Source organism: Equus przewalskii, chromosome 15 (assembly GCF_037783145.1).
Source record: "Equus przewalskii isolate Varuska chromosome 15, EquPr2, whole genome shotgun sequence".
Lineage (NCBI taxonomy): Eukaryota > Metazoa > Chordata > Mammalia > Perissodactyla > Equidae > Equus > Equus przewalskii.
The window spans coordinates 74820188-74843650 of NC_091845.1; the positions used below are offsets into that span (position 1 = coordinate 74820188).

At 38.4% G+C, this 23463-nt stretch overlaps 1 protein-coding gene across 3 annotated transcripts in view; it reads right to left on the reverse strand.

Moving 5' to 3' along the window:
* The window catches only part of CEP70 (centrosomal protein 70), a 59451-nt gene that overhangs the window by 10244 nt on the left and 25744 nt on the right, over nucleotides 1–23463 (reverse strand). For all 3 annotated transcript variants that reach the window (XM_070577564.1, XM_070577563.1, XM_008519562.2), the window contains exons 7-12: nucleotides 21680–21849; nucleotides 21123–21179; nucleotides 16990–17077; nucleotides 16810–16898; nucleotides 15200–15274; nucleotides 6775–6880 (exon numbers count right to left, since the gene is read on the reverse strand). In XM_070577564.1, the coding sequence (XP_070433665.1) occupies nucleotides 6775–6880; nucleotides 15200–15274; nucleotides 16810–16898; nucleotides 16990–17077; nucleotides 21123–21179; nucleotides 21680–21849 (585 nt within the window). The remainder of the gene's footprint in view (nucleotides 1–6774; nucleotides 6881–15199; nucleotides 15275–16809; nucleotides 16899–16989; nucleotides 17078–21122; nucleotides 21180–21679; nucleotides 21850–23463) is intronic.

The following is a 23463-nucleotide window of genomic DNA, read 5'->3' on the forward strand; positions in this document are numbered from 1 at the left end:
AACTCCTCTTTGAAAATGGAAAAAACAATTAACTCTTCTCCATTAAATTACTGAGAGCAGACACATAGTTCCCCCTCTCCCTCTGCCTCACACCAAATCTAAGAAGGGCAGCAGAACTCCTGAAAGAGATCAGGGAGCTGATACTGGCCGAGCTTCAGAAGCTTACAGGACAATCCCACTCCATGATGGAGGTGGAGAACCAAGGCGGATTACATGTATGTCCAGCAGTATGCATCCATATTTTGTAGTAGATTGTTTGCAAAAATTATCATCATTATTTTTCTTCCTTATATCCTCTCCCCTTTGCAGTATGACACTGCAGGATTCTCTCATCAAGATGGAGTCTAGGGGCCTGCCTGGTGGCACAGTGGTTAAGTTTGCACGTTCCGCTTCAGTGGCCCAGGATTTGCCGGTTCGGATGCCGGGTGCGGACATGGCACCACTTGGCACGCCATGCTGTGGTAGGCGTCCCACATATAAAGTAGAGGAAGATGGGCACGGATGTTAGCTCAGGGCCAGTCTTCCTCAGCAAAAAGAGGAGAATTGGCAGCAGCTAGTAGCTCAGGGCTAATCTTCCTCAAAAAAAAAAAAAAAAGAAAAAGAAATGGAGTCTATTTTCTACTCCTTGAATCTGGGCTGATCCTGGGGCTTGCGCTGGCCCACAGAAAAGGAAGTAATGCTGTGCCAGCGTGGGCTCCAAGACTCGAAGGGTCTTGATTATTTCTGCTCTCTCTCTCTTTGAACTCTGTTGCTGTGTTGGCAAGCCCAGGCTAGATGGTGGATGATAAAAAGACACATGCCCCAGTCATCCCTATTACCCTGAGCCAATACCCACCCAACTCACAGAAGCAGAGCCACTTAGCTGACTTGTATCTGACAGCAGATGCATGAGGGAACCCAACCAAAATCAAGAGAACCGCCCAGCTGGCCAAGCACAATGATATTAAAGTGTTGTTATTTTAAGTAACTAAGTTTTAGGAGAGTCCGTTACACAGCAAAAATGAACTGATATACATATAAAGATAAAGATGGAAGAGAGCAAGGAGAGGAGGCAGCAACAAGAGAAGCCTGCCCTTTTACACTGTGGTAGGCCAAGAATACACCCTGTGGCCAAGCAGACACTTTAGAAGAGAGTCAAGCTTTGCTTTCATGAAAGAACACTACCTATAGCTGGAAGACTCAGGGGGAATATCACTTGAACAGGAGGAGGAAAGGGATTCATAAGAGGTCAGCTGGAAAGTGCACTGCCCGTAGAATTAACGGTACATTGCCAAAGTCCCTAGTTGGTGGGGAGGAAATAAGTGCACACACACACACACGTATACACAAGCATTCCCTGAAGAGAAAAACAGGCAGTATTTGGTCATCAGCCACAACACGGCACCAGTGCTAGACTGCACCAGCACCAGTCAAGAAAGATTCTACTCTCTTGCTTTCTATTCTCACCCAACATGCACCCTCACTGCCAAACTTGGAGAAGCCAGATACAGCAGAGGACTAGGAGAGAAGGTGGAGCAATGGCAATAGAGAAATGGACCACAGCCGCTCGCCACACTGCTTGTTTGAAGAAGCATAGGTCAGGCATGAAATAAACTAGGCATAAAGTAGAAGCTTTGAACTAAATGAGATTGAAGTTTTGATTGAGTTTTTTTTTTTTTAAGATTTTATTTTTCCTTTTTCTCCCAAAGCCCCCCGGCACATAGTTGTGTACTTTTTAGTTGTGGGTCCTTCTAGTTGTGGCACGTGAGAAGCCACCTCAGCATGGCCTGACGAGCAGCGCCATGTTTGTGCCCAGGATCTAAACCAGTGAAACCCTGGGCCGCCGAAGCAGAGCATGTGAACCCAACCACTCCACCAGCCCCTTGACTGAGATTTGAATGACTTTTTCTCCCAATTTTTCATCAAGAAAATTTTGAAACATACAAAAAAATAAAAAGAATATAAATAAGAAACACTGTATTAGTCAGGGTTCTCCAAAGAAACAGAACCAATAGGATATGTGTGTGTATTTATTTACTACAAGGAACTGGCTCAGGCCTGACAAGTCCCAAGATCTGATTGTTCTATTGAGGCCTTCAACTGATTGGATGAGCCCACTCACATCAGGGAGTGCAATCTGCTTTCCCTAGTCTTCCAACTCAAACGTTAATTTCATACAGAAACACCCTCACAGACACACCCAGAATAATGTTTGACAAAATATCTGGGCATCCATGGCCCAGTCAATTTAATATATAAAATGAACCATCACAAATACCCATATAATCACTATCTAGAGTCAACAATTGTCAACATTTTGCCATATTTGCTCACTCCAGCTATCTATCTTTTTAGCTGAACCATTTAAAGAAAATGCAGACCTGATAACACTTCACCCTCAAATACTTAAGCATGCATCTCTTAAAAGCAGGCATACTTTGAGTCAGCCCTGATGGTCTAGTGGTTAAAGTTCAGTGCTCTCACCACTTCAGCAGCTTGGGTTCAGTTCCCAGTCACAGAACCACAGCACTCGTCTGTGCTGCCATGCTGAGGCAATGTCTCACATAGAAGAACTAGAAGGACTTACAACCAGAATATACAGCTCTGCACTGGGGCTTTGGGGAGGGAAAAAAAAAAGAGGGAGATTGGCAACAGATGTTAGCTCAGGGCGAATCTTTCCCAGCTTAAAAAAAAAGTAGGTGCGGCCGGCCCCACGGCCGAGTGGTTAAGTTCGCATGCTCTGCTTCGGTGGCCCAGGGTTTCACCGGTTTGGATCCTGGGTGCAGGCATGGCACCGCTCATCAGGCCATGGAGAGGAGGCATCCCACATGCCACAGCTAGAAGGACCCACAACTAAAATATACAACTATGTTCTGGGGGGTTTTGGGGAGGAAAAGTAAAAAAAAAAAAAAAAAAAGTAGGCATATTTTCCTACAAAATCACACTATCATTATTATACATACAAAAATTAACAATAATTCCCTAATATCATCAATGCCTGCACTGAATTTTAAATATCTTAATATGTATAATATGTGACTATAACCCCTCTGCCAAAAGCAATGAGTTCTACCTTATATATCATCCAAGAAGAGGGAAGAAAGACTGAAAACAACAAGTTTAAAGGAAGAAGAGTAAAAAGCCATTTGCTTATTTACCACCATGAAGCCCAGCCTATTTAATAAACAGTTACACAAGTATAAAGACAAGATACCGTTTTTTTTTTTCCTGCTTTTTCTCCCCAAATCCCCCCCATACATAGTCGTATATTTTAGTTGTGGGTCCTTCTGGTTGTGACAAGATGCCATTTTGATCTTGAATCTTTGTCCCTATTCCTGGTAATATTACTTTAGATGTTTATTGAGGAGCTTTTTGTTTTTAGTTCAAGAGAGTGTATTTCACCATTTCACTTCTCTTATATTTAAACACATCATTTTAACAGAAAAAATTCATTAAATCTCCTCCCCTGAATTACCGACAGCAGAGCATATTCTTTCTTACGGCTTATTCACACTCTGATGACTGGCAGCAAAGATGTATTAGTGAGGAAATGGAAAAATGACAAACAATTCCCAGAGAGATGGGAATTAGAGAAAGAAAATTTACAACATAGGTCTTATCTTACTCAGAAAGAGTTTGATATGGATAAAAAATATATTTTTAAGGGTAATCACTAGATGAATAGAAAAGAATTAAGAAAATGAATGTCCTAACTACTTTAAGAGAAAAAAAAGACAAAGAAATCTCAAGCTAGCAAATGTCAAGAAAAGAATGGAATAAGAAACCATGTAAATAGCAAACAGAAAGTAAGACGTCAGGAACAAAAGCAGATATATGAATTGGTGTCAATGTCCATGAATGGTTTAATTCCCCTGTTAAAGGACAAAGCCTCTCAAATTGAATCTAAGAAACAAAATGAAGTAAAAGCCATTCAGTTATATACTGGGTACAAGAGAATTATCTAAAACACAACAGTTTTCAGAAAGGTGCCTGGGCATGTAATTAACACAGAGATATATGAAGAACCAGGAATAATCAATTAGAAAACGTAACGGAAAAAAAGATCCCCTTCAAACAAAGAATCCTAAAATTCATATGGGGCAACAAAAGACCCCGAATTTCTAAAGCAATCCTGAGAAAAAAGAACAAAACGGGAGGCATCACAATCCCTGACTTCAAAACATACTACAAAGCTACAGTAATCAAAACAGCATGGTACTGGTACAAAAACAGGTGCACAGATCAATGGAACAGAATTGAAAGCCCAGAAATAAAACCACACATCTATGGACAGCTTATCTTCGACAAAGGAGCTGAGGGCATACAATGGAGAAAAGAAAGTCTTTTCAACAAAAGGTGCTGGGAAAACTGGAAAGCCACATGTAAAAGAATGAAAATTGACCATTCTTTTTCACCATTCACCAAAATAAACTCAAAATGGATCAAAGACCTAAAGGTGAGACCTGAAACCATAAGGCTTCTAGAAGAAAACATAGGCAGTACATTCTTTGACATCAGTATTAAAAGGATCTTTTTGGACACCATGTCTTCTCAGAGAAGGGAAACAATAGAAAGAATAAACAAATGGGACTTCATCAGACTAAAGAGCTTCTTCAAGGCAAATGAAAACAGGATTGAAACAAGAAAACAACCCACTAACTGGGAAAAAATATTTGCAAGTCATATATCTGACAAAGGCTTAATATCCATAATATATAAAGAACTCTCACAACTCAACAACAAAAAATCAAACGACCCGATCAAAAAATGGGCTGGAGACATGAACAGACATTTCTCCAAAGAAGATATACGGATGGCCAATAGGCACATGAAAAGATGCTCATCATCGCTGATCATCAGGGAAATGCAAATCAAAACTACACTAAGATATCACCTTACACCCATTAGAATGACAAAAATATCTAAAACTAATAGTAACAAATGTTAGAGAGGTTGTGGAGAAAAAGGAACCCTCATACACTGCTGGTAGGAATGCAAACTGGTGCAGCCACTATGGAAAACAGTATGGAGATTCCTCAAAAAATTAAAAATAGAGCAACCATACGATCCAGCCATCCCACTACTGGGTATTTATCCAAAGAGCTTGAAGTCAGCAATCCCAAAAGTCCTATGTACCCCAATGTTCATTGCAGCATTATTTACAATACCCAAGATATGGAAGCAACCTAAGTGCCCATCAACAGATGAATGGATAAAGAAGATGTGGTACATATATACAATGGAATACTACTCAGCTGCAAAACAGAACAAAATCATTCCATTTGCAATAACATGGATGGACCTTAAGGGAATTATGTTAAGTGAGAGAAGCCAGATAGAGAAGGATAATCTGTGTATGATGACTCCACTCATATAAGGAATTTAAAAATGTGGACTAAGAGAACAGTTTAGTAGATACGAGGGGAAAGGTGGGGTGGGGGGTGGGCACAAAGGGTGAAGTGGTGCACCTACAACACAACTAACAAACATTAATGTACAACTGAAATTTCACAAGATTGTAACCTATCAATAACTCAATAAAAAAAAAAGATCCCCTTCACAATAGCAATAAAAGTTATAAAATACCTAGGAAATAAACCTAACTAGAAATATGCAAGAGCTAAATTTTAAAACATACAAAATTTTATTAAAGGCTGTAAAGGAAGACTCAAATAAAATTAGAGACATATTTCTGAGCAAGACAGTTTAAAACTGTAAAGGTGTCATTTTTCCAAATACTAATTCAAAAAGTTAATCCAATTTCACCTCCTCTTAATGGGATCTATTTTTCAATTTGACAAACTGTTCATTCAGAAGAATAAATATGCTAATAATATAGCCAAGGAAAAATTCTAAAAAGCAACAAGATACTTATCCTAAAAGCTATCAAAACCTACTATAAAACTATAGAAATTAAAAGAATATGGAAATAGTATAAAAATGAAAGAGAGTCTAGAAACAAAACTATACATATAAGAAAATACAGTAAAGTAGAGAAAGAATGGTCTATTGGAAACTGCCAACTCAAATGACTATAGAAGCCAGGTAAGAGCATAAGTGAGTGAAGCAAGCACGGTGAGGACTGGGGCTAAGTGAAAAGCACATGGCCGAATGTGACAAGGGAAGGCATAATTCTCCTCTGATAATGACTGTGCAGGAATTTGCTGCCAGATTCTTCGGCTTTTTAAGAGAAGCTAGAAAGAGGGACTTAAAAAATTTAATTAAAAAATATTAGTAATTAATTCAAAGTTTAAAAAACTCTGCATGGGACCGATAAAATATGAGTGCAGGCCTAGTTCAGTCAGTAAACTACCAGGCTTAATTGCTCATCTATTCCATCGATGGTCTACAAAACCAGTAAGGTTAGGTCTCTAAATCACACCACACAGGAAATTAAATTTCAGATGGACTAAGTAGCTAAATAAAAAACAAAACCATACAAGGACCTTAAAGAAAACACATTTACTTCTATAATAATAATACCAACAACAGCAACAACAAAAACAATAAAAAGGGCAATGGCTTAAAGGGGGAGAGTAGGGAAAAGGATTATAAAATCTTTTTAAAAGCTTACCTGCTTTGAACTAGGCCAAGTCTCTTTTAAGGGTTAAGACAAATTCTAAGTCAAGCTACCTGCAATGTTTTTAGCTAAGTAGGTATGTCATGGCAAGACAACACAGGATAAGCACACACAAATACAGGACACAAGTATTCCTTACCCACTGATAATCCATCACACTGCAATTAAAACCAAGGTTCACTACAGTACCAGTCTCTTTGCCAATTGTTTAATACCTGAAAGTATCTCTGGTCAATTAGGGCCTGCTGCAGATTATCCTTGCTGGGCTCATCTTTTTTCTCAGTGTCCTCAGCCTTTCTTTGGCCAATAATATCCTGTAATCTAAAGGGGAAAAAAGTCAAGATAATACAAAATGCTTTTCTAGACACTAGATTAAGATGAAAAACTGAGCCAATGATCCAGCTACCCTCCCAACAGCTTACACACACACACACGCGCGTGTGTGTATGCACATATACCCATACATAAAATTTTTTAAAAATTTTAAGCCATATCATCACTGGAAAACAGGAAGGTCCTCTCAATAACCACAAAGCAGAAGGAATCCCTGAAAAAGAGGATCAGACTGAAGAAGAAAGCTGTAACTGTAACCACGGGCCCAGTAAGACCAGTTCAACTGACCCCATCCTCTCAGTTTAGGAACTGAGAGTCGGCCCCTTGTGCAGTTCAGGCCAGTTGAGACCCCCAACCTATCAACTGGGCCTGTGCAAATACCCGATAAGTGACCCTTTCGATGTCAAGAGGCCAAAAACTCCTCCCTCAAATCACACTAATACCACTATTTTGTGAACACGTGTCCTATGAAGAGCCAGGAAGCTTGACTATGCTGGCACAGATCATCAATTACCTCAGTTCTCCTCATCTCCAATCATCTATCTCCACACTTCAGAATGCCCTGCCCCTCATCCTATAAATTTTGCCCCAAGCCCCACATCAGGTAGACAGATTTGAGAGCTTTCGTCTCCTGTCTCCTTGCAGGTCGACCTCACAATAAAGCTTTTTTCTTTTCTCAAAAGCTGATGCTGTAATAATTGGCTCTTTATGCGCATCAGGCAAGAGAACTCCAATTTTGTGCCGTAATATAACTACTCCCCAACACTTGCAAAAAACAGAGTAAGAAAGAACTACAGCAAAGGAGGGAAGCAACTTCCAAGACACTCCAAGTTTGGAAGTTACAGTAAGGAGAGGAAGAAGCAATGGGCAGAACAATCAGTGTGGACACTGTAGCAGCAAGAGCTAAACACTATGGTTCTTCCTTCTTCATAGTCCACTTGCGCTAAAGAACAGACAACAGTAATGCCTGGGCCAGTCAAGAGGGCACAGAAACCCAAGAGACCACTGTCCCAGGTGGCTACCGGAACTCTGAGGGAAGAGTCTCTTTGCCCAGAAACCTAACTATGTATGAGCGTATTCACCTAGTAGAAAACCCTTGCCCTTCTCCAAATATCTCTGAAGTCAAGCTAGTAAATCTTCCTCCTCTCACCCACCATGCCTTTGGAAAAATGCAGTCCCTTATTAAATTTGAGTATGCCTATCAGTTTCCTGTGGAAACCCTGACCCATTAAACTGATTCTGTGACTCATTAATGAGCTTGACCTGCTGTTTGTAAAATATAATAGCAACATTCCATCATGTCATTTGCCTGCTAAGAAAACAATCAATGGCTTCCCATTGCTTTGTTAACTAAATCTAATCTCCTTGGGTTAGCTTGAATGTCTTAACCTAATATTCCTACTGACTGGCTTCTTAGCTCATCTCTTACTACTACCCTAAACTATTTACTCCAATCACTTGTATTGCCCTTGATCTTCACTCAACCGCTTTTCTCTGCTCTCTATTGAGTATATGCCCAAAACAAATTGATAAATGGAATCAGCTCTAGGTAAAGAGTCAACCTCCTTCCTCTAGTGGACACAAAGACCTCACAATCCATTTTCCACTTGACTTCCCACCTATTTACCACATTCACATACTTTACAGGTTTGCCTAAGGGCAGCACCAGGAGCCTATTATCTAGAATACAAAAGGGACATAGCAAAACTGTTATGCTGTCTAGTGGGAATACATGTTAACTGATACATGTAAATTTAAATGTTAGTTAACCTTTCACTCAGGTAAAAATATTTAACTTATCAATGAACTGTTTGCAAATCTGATTATTAAATATAACACTACGGATATAGAACATTTTAGCTGTCAGTATAGTAACCTAAATATATAATTGTACGTACTAGTTACAGTCACTACGGGAAATGAAATGTGATTCAATTAACTAGATGAATAAAGAGATACCCTCATTTAATAATGATAGTAACTAACATATATTGAGAGCCTGGTGATGATGATAATTAGTATTTATTGAGAACCTTCTCTATGCAGGAATTCTTCTAAGCACTTTACATGTATAAATTTATTTAATCCCATTGTTTTTTCTAAGTTTACAGAAGATAAGGATTAGTAAAAGCTAGGGACTCATGGGATATTGATCTTTAGTTCACTTAGTCTCACAGTAAGTATCTGCCATAGCATAAGCCTCCTGAAAAACTTTGTATTCTACAAAAACACACACTCAAACATAACAGGGCTCAGGAGAAAAGCAGTGTTAGAAACCAGACGATTTAAAACTGACGCAGCCTGTAACCAGAAAACCAGCAAACACAGTAATTGGTACCTCAGGAGGTAAGTTAGACAGCTCAAGTATGTCTAGAGGTTGCCTTAGGGGATATTAAAAATGCACAGACAGCACAGCAGAAATGTTGGCTTGAGGATGCCAAGACTATGAAGACAGAAGTGGAGCTCCCGGCCAAAGCAGCTGAGGTTAAAATAGGCGAGGGAGGAAGTGCAACTTGCCTCCAGCCCAGAGTCTGCCTAATGCTGGGGGGCAGGAGGGAGCTCTGGGTGCAGTTTCTCATTTTAAATTTTCTTAAAAAAGAGCTGAAAGGGCAGCTGCCTAGTACTAGCAGAACTTTTCCCTTTCCTGAAGGTTCTACCACTACTGCTGCTCTAGCTCCTCATACTTAGGAAAAATTGTGTGTGGCCAATGCGACTCCTATGTTATACTACTAATCATGCCCTTATTTTCCAATTGCATATGACTTAATTGGTGTTTTCAAAACCTATGTTGCAGCAGAATAGGCTGTACCCAGAAATATGCCAGGGTTGTTTTGTAGTCTCCAGAGCAGTGAGCAGGGCCTGAAGGCCACAAAAATCCCCCAAGAGTAGCTAAGGGATGCTTTACATACTTAGCAGACACTCATTCCGTGCAGCCAGCAGCAACAGCTGTATTTTTTTGTGGAGTCTGGGAAATCCAGAAAACTGCACCTCCAACTTGAAATACGCTGTGTCGTCTCCTGTTTTCTCGAGCCGTCTCCCTAAGTGTCTATGTGCAGACGCTTCATAGCTTTTAACTGTGTCTGTTGAAGCCTTTCCATGATCTCATGGCAACTCCCATTCGGGAGAAGAGGAATGAGTTGAAAAGTGGAATGCCAATTTTGTTTTAAAAAAATCATGCTAATTTAGCCACAATGATACAAAACACATGTATGCATCAACTGAGACTCTCACAATTGTATGTTCCCCGAGTCCTTTTCCCCACATTCCTAGGATTTTTTAAATGATTAGGATGAAAAGAAGGGTGGTTCTCTCCCATCTAGCAGCACCAATGCCAGAACTCTGAAGGCAACTATTTCTCCAGGAGAGGGAGCCCAGCTCCAAGCCAAATACTATACGTTATCTTTCAGGCCCAAACCATAGGCAATTACAAAGGCTTTGCCTGGAAAGCCTCATGGGGGAAGGATGCCGTCTCCACACCAGACTGATACACAGCCTGTGCACTGCATCTCTGGAGGGAGTTGCTGACTCAGTCTCCCTAACCCCTCCTTCCTGACTCTCAACTTCAGGGCCAGCCATGCTCACAGGCATTTCTGCATTCCTAACCCAGGTGCCTCCGTGCTGAGGCCTCTTTACTGGGGGGCCGTGACTAAGGCACTTTTCACTTCTTATGGGGTGGGGGAGCCTTAAATAAAACACTTTTCTCCACTCTGACTCAGTATTTTTCCACTCTCAGGCCCTCCTCTAGGCCTACGAAACAGCAGGAATCTTTTGTGCAGGAATCCTAGGCAGGGAGATGTTTCCTCCCATCTGGGCTGCATGTCACTGACGGACCCTTGCCTGGTGTCATTCCATGAGGAAAAACGGAACACATAGGAGCAAGCCCTTTTCTTTTCGGCCTCTTGCTTATACTATTGCCGTAAGTGAATAAAAGCTTGATTGTTAATTTCAGTTTGGCTCATTGTCCTAACTGACCACAACACCTCAACACTGGGGTGTTCAACACTAGTCAGCTCAACGCTAAGGGGGTGGGATTCTGATTTTGTTTTCTCCTAGCCACATACAAATACCAATGAAAAATTAAATGGAATTAGTGTAGTACCTTTGCTTATCTTGCACTGGCAGGCCTATTTGATCACTTCCTAGCAACAGAATTTTATAATCAACCTGTTTGTAATATTAACTCAAACAAGAAGAGTCCATGTTTTCCCACGTTAAATTAATAGCCTCGTTTGATATTGAAGGTTGGTTAGTTGAAAAGTAACTACAAATCTAAAGAAAAAAACTTAATTTTCTCTAGTTCTAAAAGGGCGAGAGACTTTCCCCCCTCGTTTTCTTATAGCATTTACTTTGGAAAAGTTGTAGTTGCAAGTTCTTTCTCTGTCCCTTTAAGAAGTACGTAGTAAATCTTTTTAATATTTACATAAGCCTCTTGCCAATTTTAACTCCTAGAAATGTCTTTCCTAAAAACCTTGAAACCATATCTGTTTTTTTGTTTTTTGAGGAAGATGAGCCCTGAGCTAACATCTGCCACCAATTCCCCTCTTTTTGCTGAGGAAGACTGGCCCTGAGCTAACATCTGTGCCCATCTCCCTCTACTTTATATATGGGATGCCTGCCACAGCATGGCTTGATAAGCGGTACGTAGGTCCACACCCGGGATCCAAACCGGTGAACCCCAGGCAACCAAAGCAGAGTGCATGAACTTAACTGCTACACCACCGGGTTGCCCTTTGAAACCATATCTTTGAAATGTAGACATTGAGAAGGATGGTGCCTTGTCTCTCTGTCTCTGTTAGAGTTTAGTCTAGGCTCCTGGCCCGAAGTTGTAACTTCCTGCTTTGACAAAGATATGAGAAGTTTTATTTTTCCTTTAGATAAAGACACTTCACATGTATGTAATCGGTTGAGTCTGCCTGCCTATATTAAAGGTGAGATTTCTTTCTGTCTTTTCACTGTCTTTAGCAGATTGCCCATAATGCACATCACAGTCTAGCTGAATGTTTATTCAGTAATAAAACTGCTTCTTTTTTTTTTTTCTACATATGTAGAGGGTTTGCTGGGTTGACAGAGATTTTATTTTAAATTATTTCCCCAATATCACTAGTTCTTTGAAAAATATATTCTATTTCTGCCACTGTAGATAATAAAAATTTCTACAGTTTTACCTTAAAAAAATTTGTCTTCACTGGGTGTCTTGTTTGGGTCTAATTATTAACGTGATGGTTAAAACTGTGAGCTCTGGAGTCAGAATGATTGGGTACAGACCTGACTTCTTTCCGAGTTCTTCCTGTGTGATGTGGGCAAGTTACCTAACATTCCTAATTCTCTGTTTCCATATCTAGATACTACAAAAGCTCCAAACATAAATTTTTTTAATTCCAAATTTAAATTTCTAAAAATTTAAGTTTTTAGACAAAACTTATAAACAAATAATTTTGTCAAAATTCAGCATAAAATATAACAGGGTTGGGTTCTGAAACATAATCTTAAAGGCTAATAGTGAAAAGTCAATCTAAAGACCAGAGCCCAACAGAAAATGAATATACGGTCAATTCTCATTATTGGTGGTAGTTATGTTCTATAAAATCACCATAAACACTGAATTAGTGAAGATGGAACCACTGCTCCTACGGAACCACAGTCAGGTTCCTGCATGCCTCTGTTCACATTTTCCTCAACTGATCAATATATAACCTTGTTTTACGTGTGTTAATATTTAAAGACACTTTATTTAATATTGTTGATTCGTTAACATTGAATTCATGGCTAAGAGCACTATAACTCATGCCTTAAAGAAGTCTATCTAAGACATGCATTCTCTCTGTAAGGCACATAGCCTTCTTGTGTGTAGGAAGACTAGACAGCACTTCAACACTATGCTTGGGGCCATCTTGTTAGAAATCACTAACAAAAAGTGCAAAAAAAAAAAGTAGTACTATGAGAAAAAAAAAAGGATGCTTGTTTATAGTGTGAGAGGTGAAACAAGAGGGTAGAGCATCACCCTGGTCAACAGCTGGAAATGTGTGTGTTGGGCATGCCCATGAATGACTGCAAAAATGAGGCAAGTATTGATTTTGGGATTAAAAATACATTTCAACAGGTAGGCAAATTCACAAATACGGAATCTGAAAATAATGAGGACTGACTGTGTCTACGTATATATAAGTGCATGCACATATATGTATATCTATGTGCATACATACATATGTAAGTGCATACACATATAAGAGCATATGTGTGTCGAACTTCACTAACATATTTGCCTTGAAGTCAACAAGATTTCTTTGAAGGGGATCTGGATACGCCACTCCAAAATATGCCACTTTGACGTAAGAAATGTTTTAAGCTGAAGGAATTTAAGAAATGGCAGGTGCAGGAAGGACTCTCTGACTTCCTCCTACTCCTCTCCTGAAGCTGATCCTAAGACCCTCACGTGACAGGTGCCCTCCCTGTACCCGGAAGAAAGGAGCATCTTTATCTCTGAAGACAAAGGGACGCCAAGAGGAATCCACATTTCCCCCAGTTTACCGCCCTTAGCTCATGCCCTTTTGTCCTATCACGTTTTTTCACAACTTTCCACTCTTCATCAAACCCAGGATAAAAACGCTCAGGCTTAACTGTTTCTTCAGGTCTTCATTTCCTTATGAAGGCTCCCATGTCACATAAAACTTATATTAAATAAATTTGTATGTTTTTCTCCTGTTAATCTCTCATCGTCAGTTTAATTTTCAGGCCTAGCCAGGGGCCTTAAGAGGGCTGAGGAAATGTTATTCCTCCTGATACTTTCTCCTCTGACTTTTTACCCCTCTACATCCTCCTTTTGCCAGCTGCTTCACAACCAATTTTCCCATCTCAGTTAATGGACCAACAATTACCTAGCTATTCAGGCCTAAAATTTAGGAGTCTTGATTCTCCCCACCCCCAGCGGCCTATTTCCAATCCATCATTAAGTCCCATCAGTTCTACCTCCGACATTCCAAAGACTTCTCACCACCTCCACGTCTGCAACCTGTGACCATGTCACCGCCACCTCTTGTCCAAATTCACACAATAGCAACTCACACTATTTTACATTTAGTATTTATATTATATCAAAATTGTCTTATTTATTTTTTCACTGTCCTTCTCCCTTCACATAATCTCCATGAGGGCAGGGACCTTTTCTATTTGGTTTACCACTGTAATTCCAGTACCCAGAATGCCAACCAGATAGTAGGAGGTACTAGAGATACCCAAAATGTCAAGCAATAGTTGGAAGAGAAAAAATATTAATTGAATGAATAAATGTAGCCTTTCCAAACCTTCCACTTTTCTTTTCTTTATTAGTTTTCCTTCCCTACTATCTTCATTTAACTCAACATGTAATTCCTGGATGTCCAGAATACTTGCTTTGCACTGTGGCATATGTTGCAATGGAAGGAGGAAACGCAGCTGTCACTGAAAATTGAATCCATATATGCTAATATAACTGATTTAATACATCTAATGCATATATTAACTCATACAGTTTTCAAAATATTTCACCCCAGTGCTCCCCATAGCACTTCACGCCCCATTCCCTTGAATCGAAGAGCACGCATAGATAATATTCATGGGATACTATCACTATTTGAGAACCAACTTTTTGAAACTCCTCTGAGTATGTGCTTTTCAAAGTCAAGAAGGTACCAGTGGTGGATATGAATGGCTCACTGCATTCGTTCTGGAACTCTTAAAGTGTGACGAGGTTATACACTATTCAGGTCATGACTACCATCAACAAAAATTTGGGGCTTGTTATCTCTAATTTCTCTCTTTTTTTTTTAAGATTTTATTTTTCTTTTTTCTCCCCAAAGCTCCCCCAGTACATAGTTATATATGTTTAGTTGTGGGTCCTTCTAGTTGCGGCATGTGGGATGCTGCCTCAACGTGGCCTGACGAGTGGTGCCGTGTCTGTGCCCAAGATCCGAACCAGTGAAACCCTGGGCCACTGAAGCAGAGAGCGCAAACTTAACCACCCGGCCACGGGGCTGGCCCCTATCATCTCTAATTTCAATGATTCTCTTGCAATTCCTCCACGACTTCCAAAGACAATTTTCTAGTTAAAACCTTTGCCCTTCCTTACATCAGGCAACTACCTTTTTCATGTGCTCATTTAAGACAAATATATAGCCAAACCCAACACAGTAGAAACTGTTTTTAAACTGTGAAGCCAGAAATATTCCTTTTAATGCCATTTCCCCACCATCATAAGGTAAGCTGATAGGTAATAAAAATAATAAAATACAAAACCCTAATAAATTTGTAACTTTGGTAAAATATAATTACTTGATGTTTTTCTTAAGGGCTTTCTCCAGTTTCTTCACCTGTTGTTTATAAAGTCGTAATTCATGCTGTGTGGGCCTGTAGAAAATAAATCATGTTGAATGCATTCAATTTTTTGAAAAAAATTATAATATATTGAATAGTAAACAATACAGTATATCTTAATACTTGTTACAAACATGCTTATTAAAATTCTTAAAATATTTCACGACTGCTAGTCAGGTGTTTATTAGCCATCGGATTTCTTCTTCTGTGTAGTCCCTGTTCAAAATTTTTTACCTGTTTTTACTGTTGTAAATCTATTACTTGTTTTTATAGTGAAATATTTCAAATATACAGACAAGAATAGAGAATAGAAAAACAAACAGTGGTGTGTCCACCACTCAGCTTCAGCAAAGTTGAATATTAACAGATGTTTCAAATCTTTTTTTAACTTAAACATTATACATATACTTAAAACTCCACATATGTCCCTCATTAATGTCATTCCTCTCCTTACCGTACTACAGGTAACCACTATCCCAGATTCAGTGTTCATTATTCCCATGCACGTTTTAAAATTTTTACTACATACTTATATAACCATAAATTTACATATTATGTGGCAGGTTTTTAAACTTTATATAAATGGTTTGTACTGTAGATATCAGTGTCTCTCCATTAAAGTATAAGCCTTGTGAGAACAAGGTATTTGTTTTGGTCATTCTATTACACCAGAGCCAAGGACAGTGTCTAAGTGATAATAGGTAAACAAATATTTATTGAATGAAAAAAGTCTCGACAATGTTCACTCCTTATTACTCACTGCCAACATCTAGAATGTCATCCTTTTGTGGCAGTATGCTGTATATAAATACAGTAGTCCCCCCTTATCTGTGGTTTCACTTTCCACAGTTTCAGTTATCTGCGGTCAACTGCCGTCAACCGAGGTCCAAAAATATTAGATGGAAAACTCTAGAAAGAAACAATTCATAAGTTTTAAACTGCTCATCGTTCTGAATGGTGTGATGAAATCTTGTGCTGTTCCGCTCCGTCCCACCTGGGCTGTAAATCATCCCTTTGTCCAGCGTATCCATGCTGTATACCCCACCCCCTCATACCTCCATCCCGTTAGTCACTTAGTAGCCATCTTGGTTATCAGATCAACTGTTGCAGTATCAGTTCGGTACTAGCCACAGTTTCAGGCATCCACTGGGGGTCTTGGAATGTATCCCCTGAGGATAAGGGGAGACCACTGTATACTTTTCTATTGTATGCCATTTAAACCTCTTAGTTTTCTTCTCCCACAACACAGAGATAAGATGAAATAACAAGTCATTTTAAAGTAATTTGGGAATTGGAAACCTGCTAGTATAAGACTGAATATACTCTGAGTTCCTACCCAGTTTTATCTTCTTTAATGTGGACTCCTATTTTCTCATTTCCCTTGCCTACCTATATTTTCTTGTTCCTTCCATCGTATGAGAGACAACTGACTAAACCAATTATAAGAGTATGAGGTTCCCAAGATTAGTTTTAGAGTAAAGGGGCTAGAATGATTCATTTAACATTCCAAACTCCAGTATGTGTTTACTTTCCAAAAACTGAATAAAAATGACTGAAGTTTCTCTCACCTGCTTTCCAAATCTTTTTGGAGATTCAGCTTTTCACTTAAAAGTACATCAAGCTTGGATTTCGATTCTTTGAGTTCATTCTGCAATGACTGCAACACATTTCACAGAAAAACAATTAACTTTCCTGGGAGATTATTTTACTTTATAAAAAAGCATTTATTGGTCATGCAGTCCCCATACCATTAGAAGGCCTTTGTAGGTTGCTGAAGCATCCAGACTTCTGTAGTCTTTTTCTTCTTCTGACTGACTTTCATCTTCTTTATACCGCCTATGAAAAGATACACGCAATGTACTTCTTATGAAAAATCAATCTTCAAAGAAAAAACCTGGTTAACAAATTAAATCAATCCAATAAGAGTTTTATAACCTATTAAACTGAAGCCAAATTTCCTACTTGTTCTCATAGAGAATGGTATTAGAACATACTATTACCTAATATTATAGTATATATCTGTTCACTTTCATCTTAACTACAATGTTTAAGATCCATGTGGACCAGAACTTTGTCTTGTTCACCATTATATCTCACTGCCTAGAAGAGTATGGGGCATGAGAAGGGGTGAAAAAAAACTTGTTGAACGAATAAACAAACAACGTATGTTGTTTTATCCTTCTAGTACTTTTAGGTCACCAAAAAAACCTACAGGAAAAAATGCAGAATCTAAGTGGACAAGGCAACAGATTAACAGTCCCAATTCAAGTCTTGACACCACCATTAACCAGTTGTGTTATCTCTGTAGGTCAATCTGTCAGAATGTGTGTTCTCATCTGTCAAACAGAGATAATATGTCACATCCACCTCACAGGATTGGTGTTAAAAATAAATAAAAGACATTAGCTACACATGGCTAATGAGCACTTGAAATATGGCTAATGCGACTGAAGAACTAAACTTTTAATTTAATTTTAATTAAAATTAAAATTTAAAAACTGAAGCAATGTAAAATAGTTTTTTGTTAAACACAACTTTATTGTTCAAGACTATATTCCACTTTGTTGCATCACATTAAGGTATTACTGCTGTAGCCTACTGAGCACTGGGTGCATGCGTGGTCTGTAGTACTAACCAAAAAGACACCACCAGGCTGGCAGTGTCAACAGATTGATTCACCTGGAATGATTTTTTCCCCCTACACACCAATATAAAATTGTAATGTGTTTATTCTGGTACTGAGTCTATGGTGAAACCTATATAATCATAATTGATAATTAAATCAATATATTTATTACTTTAATTATAAAAACGAAACTATTTTTCCTAGTTAAAAAAATAAATATGGACAGATTTTTAACAGAATCAAGTGGAGATAACATCTGAGAGAACAACAACAGGGACACTAAAGAAAAGACACTGAAAAAAGGTATGTCACAAATTTCCTAATGAATGCTATTGTAATTTGCTGCAGAACAAAATGAAAAAGCTGTTGGGTGAAAAGTGACAAAAGAAAACACAGATAAATTGGACTTTATAAAATTAAAAAGTTCTTGAGCTTTCAGGGATACCAGCTCCTATTTTTCTTCCTATCTCCTTCTCCCTTAATGAGAGATATCCAATCCAAATATCTGACTTGAGCATAGCTTGTACAGGCCAAAGTATTTCACTTCAGCTCTTCAGCTAGACAGTTAACTGAGTATCAGTTGCAACTTTTGTGAATTTTAATCTAGATTCAAGGGTTGGCAAAATTTTTTCTGTAAACGGCCAAACAGTAAATATTTTAGGTTGTATAGTCTCTTGCAACTACTCAGTGCTGCTGTTATAGCACGAACTCAGCCATAGATGATATGCAAATAAATTGGCATGGTTGTGTTCCATAAAACGTGGCTAGATGTAGCCCACAGGAGTTTGCTGACTGCTGATCCAGGTGATGAGGAGAGAGAGTGGGATTTTTAGTGAGAGTAGAGAAGTTTAGCATAGCATCACTGAAGTCTGTCCTGTGCAGTGTGGTGTGAGAGGTTGCCTCTGAAGTTGTACACATGGGGTCTCTGAATACAAATGATGAAAGGATTGAGGCCGTTGCAGCTAGTGGTGTTGCATTGGTTGTCACGGATCTGTAGTGGAAATCTGGGGCTCACATCCTTGCATGGCATCAACTGGCTAGAGTACATAGTAACCACCCCCTTAAGACAGATGGACAGACGGTACACAGCTCTCCAATTTGCCACAGACCCCACCTAACCTGCTTCACTCATTTTCATTATTTTCTTGATTCTGTGAGCATAAGAGTTTGCAACCTCTCAAGCCATAAAATTCATTTTCCTTCTCTTTACTCTTATATACTGTGTTGTTCATTTTAGCATCATCTTGGCTAGGTTGTGGTGCCCAGCTGTTTGATAAAACAGCAGTCTAGATATAGCTGTGAGGTATTTTTCAGAAGGGATTAACATTTAAATCAACAGACTTTGAATAAAGCAGATTACCTACACAATGTGGTGAGCCTCATGCAATTAGTTAAAGGCCTTAAGAGCAAAGCCTGAGACTCCGGAGAAGGAAGGTATTCTGCCTCCAGACTGCCTTCAGCTCCAACACTGCAACATCCACTCTTCCCCGGGTCTCCAGCCTGCAGGCCTGCCTCACACATTTCAGACTTGCCAGCCTCATGACTGCATGAACCAATTCCTTTAAATTAAATCTCTCTCTATATATAAATGTACATCCTATTGGTTCTGTTTCTCTTGAGAATCCTGACAAATACACATGTGCCTATAACCCCATCACCCAGCTTTTCTGTATTAAAGGAAAAAGTGCCTTCTTTCTTTCCAAGACAAATGACGTCTGCTTGTTCATTTATAGCTTACTTTTGGTCCAGCATGTGAACGACTGCTCTCCACAGATTACCACCTCTATTTATGAAGATGCCAACAAATCCCTTGGACTCCAGCCAAACTGGCTTAATTACAGCACCATAAAAAAAGTCTACACTTTTATATCAATACACTTTTGTTCATAGCATCTAAGCAGTCTAAAATGGCTTTTTTTTTTTTCTCGCCTTTCTGCTTTCCCAAATTTTACTTACCCTTCAAACTCAAGCACAACCCCCACCTGCTTTGTAAAGGCTACCCTGGTCACTCCAAACAAAACTAATGTGTTCCTCTTCCAAACTCCTATATTACTGTCTGTACAACTTTTAGTAATTACTCTATTGTGATATTACATATTAGTGTTTTCTAAGCCTCATATTATTTTTCTTAATTATTAATGTGTTTACATTTGATCTTCCTCACTAGACTGTAAACTCCTAGAAGGTAAGGACCATATCCAAAACTTTGTCCTCTCTCTACAGAATCTATCTAACACCTCAGCTACCACCTAACATACACAGTTCCATCTGGAAATCAGAAAGGCCCTGAACTTCCCTGATACAATGCTGCTTTCTGAATAGAATCAAGAAAGAAGTTGCTCTGTCATTAGTTGTTCTTTCATCTTCCCTTCCTCCCTTTTTCACTTCTTTCTTCCCTTCTTCCCTCCACCCTGCTCTCCTTTTTTTAAGAGTCCCCAAGACGCTAGAATGAATCAGCAACCAGCACAGTCTGCTACTGGTCCTGCTGGGTTTCTGGAAAGTCATTATTATTCATGAGGCAAGAATATTAGAATGTACACTTGATGAAAGCGGAGAATTCATCTGCTTTGTTTTTATGATATCCTCAGTACCTGAAACAGAACACGGCTCAAAGTAGGTGCTCAGATAAGTCTTTATTTGTTAAAAGAACTGTTCCATATATGAACAATGAAACAGAACAGCTACTGTTTTAATGATCTCACATTAAAGCATTTTGGATTATTTGGCCTTAGATATCCTTCAGCTATTTTAGGTTAGCCAAAGACCATTATTTTAATCTTCATCCTTATTTCTTTAATCAGAGGTAACAAGTGTGTTTTACTCTATTGCATGATTTTTCACTATGACATTTTATCTTTATTCCATAAATCTGTATACTAATTAGGTTTCTCTTAGGTAGGCAGCTAATCTAATCCTACACACTTTGTGGATACACTGAGTAACTATCCAACGGCTAGATGACTTCAGTAGAACAAACTATAACACTTCATCAAAATAAAAAGTAAATATTATTTCTTCTGTGACCAATACTTTGGTGATTAATAAACATACACATTTTAATATAAATGCAACAACACATTTTAATATAAGTGGTAAAACATAGTCTTCAAGATCAATATAAAGAAAGGAATTCACAGTTACATATTAGGTAGATTTCCAAAGCATATTTAAAGTCTCAAAAGGCTTTTAAAAACTTTTGGTCTGATTCGTGATTGGAAAATAACTTTAAAATTTGTAATACAGGATTAGTCATACCTCTGTTCATGAAATCTTCTAATTTTAGATTCATAGTAATCAATTAGGCAAAGCAACCTAGAAAACAGAAGATAAACTAAATTATTTTCAAAATGTGATGTTGGAGCATTTCCTATTCTCTCTGCAAAATTTCAAATTACAATGATAAACATACAGGTTATCTAGCAAGTTTATAAAAAATTTAAGTGATTTTTGCCAGAAGCAAGTATTATACTAAGCCATATATTTTATATTAATTTCAAAGGAAAGATTTTAAAATAACCACAAACATTATACCTCAAGATATTAAATGCATATTCTCCTTGTCCCAACATTTCTACCTCTAGCAATCACTCCCACGGTAATATCTGCCAAGGTTCTAACTCAAGAACAACAAAGCTGTTTATTGCAGCATTATCTATAAGACTGAAAACCCGGAAACAATCTAAATATTCTCCAACAAGGGAAAATTTAAGTAAATAACAACACATCCATACTAAAGAAAATGATGAAGGATTAGAAGAAGTAATGTAAATTTGTATTTCTAGCTACGTATCAATTTATGTAGCAAACATTACTGTCTATCCAAGACGGTATGAGGAACTCTCTTGCAGAGAGAAGCAAACACTCTGTTTTGAGTGACAATGCGCTCTTCTTCCTCCTTTGTTAATCTACAGATATCCTTTTGCAAAGAAGCAATAGTCTCTTGTTGCTCCATTCGTTTTTTCTTATAATGGTGACATTTTGCCTGTAAGGAATTTTTCAAAAAACATAATTAGGATATGCACATCTAGGACATGCTCTCCTAACAATACTGTACACGAAGCCATCTTCGCAGTTTCTATCAATCTGCTTCTTTCAAGAACTTCAATATTGAGCCTGTTTTTAAATGAGTGCCAGCTCCAGGAACATTAATATGTGATAAATACAAAAAATGTAACAAGTAAAATAGGTGTAAAATGAGAAAAATATAGCTGATAACTGCATGCATTCAAGGTTTCAGAATAAGTAAGGGAACTCAAGAATCTCCATAAAACTGACATGAGTTTATGTATAAGGTTTAGATGAAAACAATCATCAGGAAGGGACCAATATTAAGGATGTTAAAAAGAACCAGGAATTAAAATTAAGATTCTTAAGTGATCAATGATAACTTAAGATTACAGATGGTTTAATCAACTTAGGCATTCATGCAATATGGGAGACTGAAAACTCAGAGTAAGTCTCTAGCCAGGCAGTTATTAACAAACAATATATATCCCAAGATCTATACAAAGGAACATAAATCTTGGATACTCTCTTCCTTGTCTTTAGGGAAATAACACTGGCCTGCTTTTCCTTTATTCCCTAGCTTATTCCCTAGATTCTATCCCTCAGTGTCCTTTGAATGCTCACTATCAATCGCACCATCACTCTTATTATGAATATACTTTTTATAAAGCTCAGTGAGAAATCCTATCCCCATCTGGCCTGCACATTACTAAGACATATCACTTTCAGAAGAGGACGCCATGTCTAGGCACATGTTCATCTGTCCATAGTGTCAAATTTGCTGAGACTTAAGAGACCCTCAGGGGAAAAGGGGACTCAGCTTCTGGTACCATACCATCTCTCAGTAACCACAGGCTACACCCGGAATTGATTCTCTGCCTCAGTCTCATCCTGAAAGCCCGGCAGGAGCTCTACAGCCAAGTGACATGGGTCCCAGGTCCACCTCTATCTATAAATTAGCTGTGAAACTACAACTAATAATTGAGTTTTGTAAGGTTGGAGGTATAAGAGCAATATACAAGAATGAATTGTATCTCTCCTAAGTCGTTCTATGAGGCCAACACTGATACCAAAGCCAAATGACACAAAAAAAAGAACCACAAACCAACATCCCTTATAAACAATGATGCAAAAAATCCTCAACAAAATACTAGCAAATCAAATTCAGCAGCATATTCAAGGATTATACACCATGACCAAGTAAGATTTATTCCTGGAATGCAAGAATGGTTCAACATATCAAAGATGATCAATGAAATACACCACATTAACAGAATGAAGGAAGAAAAACCATATGATAATCTCAATTGATGCAGAAAAAGTATTTGACAAAATCCACACCCTTTCATGATAAAAACACTCAACAAACTAGGAACAGAAGGAAACTACCTCAACACAATAAAAGCCACATGTGAACAATCCACAGTGAACATCATACTCAATGGTGAAAGACTGAAAGCGTTTCCTCTAAGATCAGGAACAAGGCAAAGATGCCTGCATTCGCCACTTGTATTCCACATAGTAGTGGAAGTGCTAGCCAGAGCAATTAGGCAAGAAAGAGAAATAAAAGACGTCCAAATTGGAAATGAAG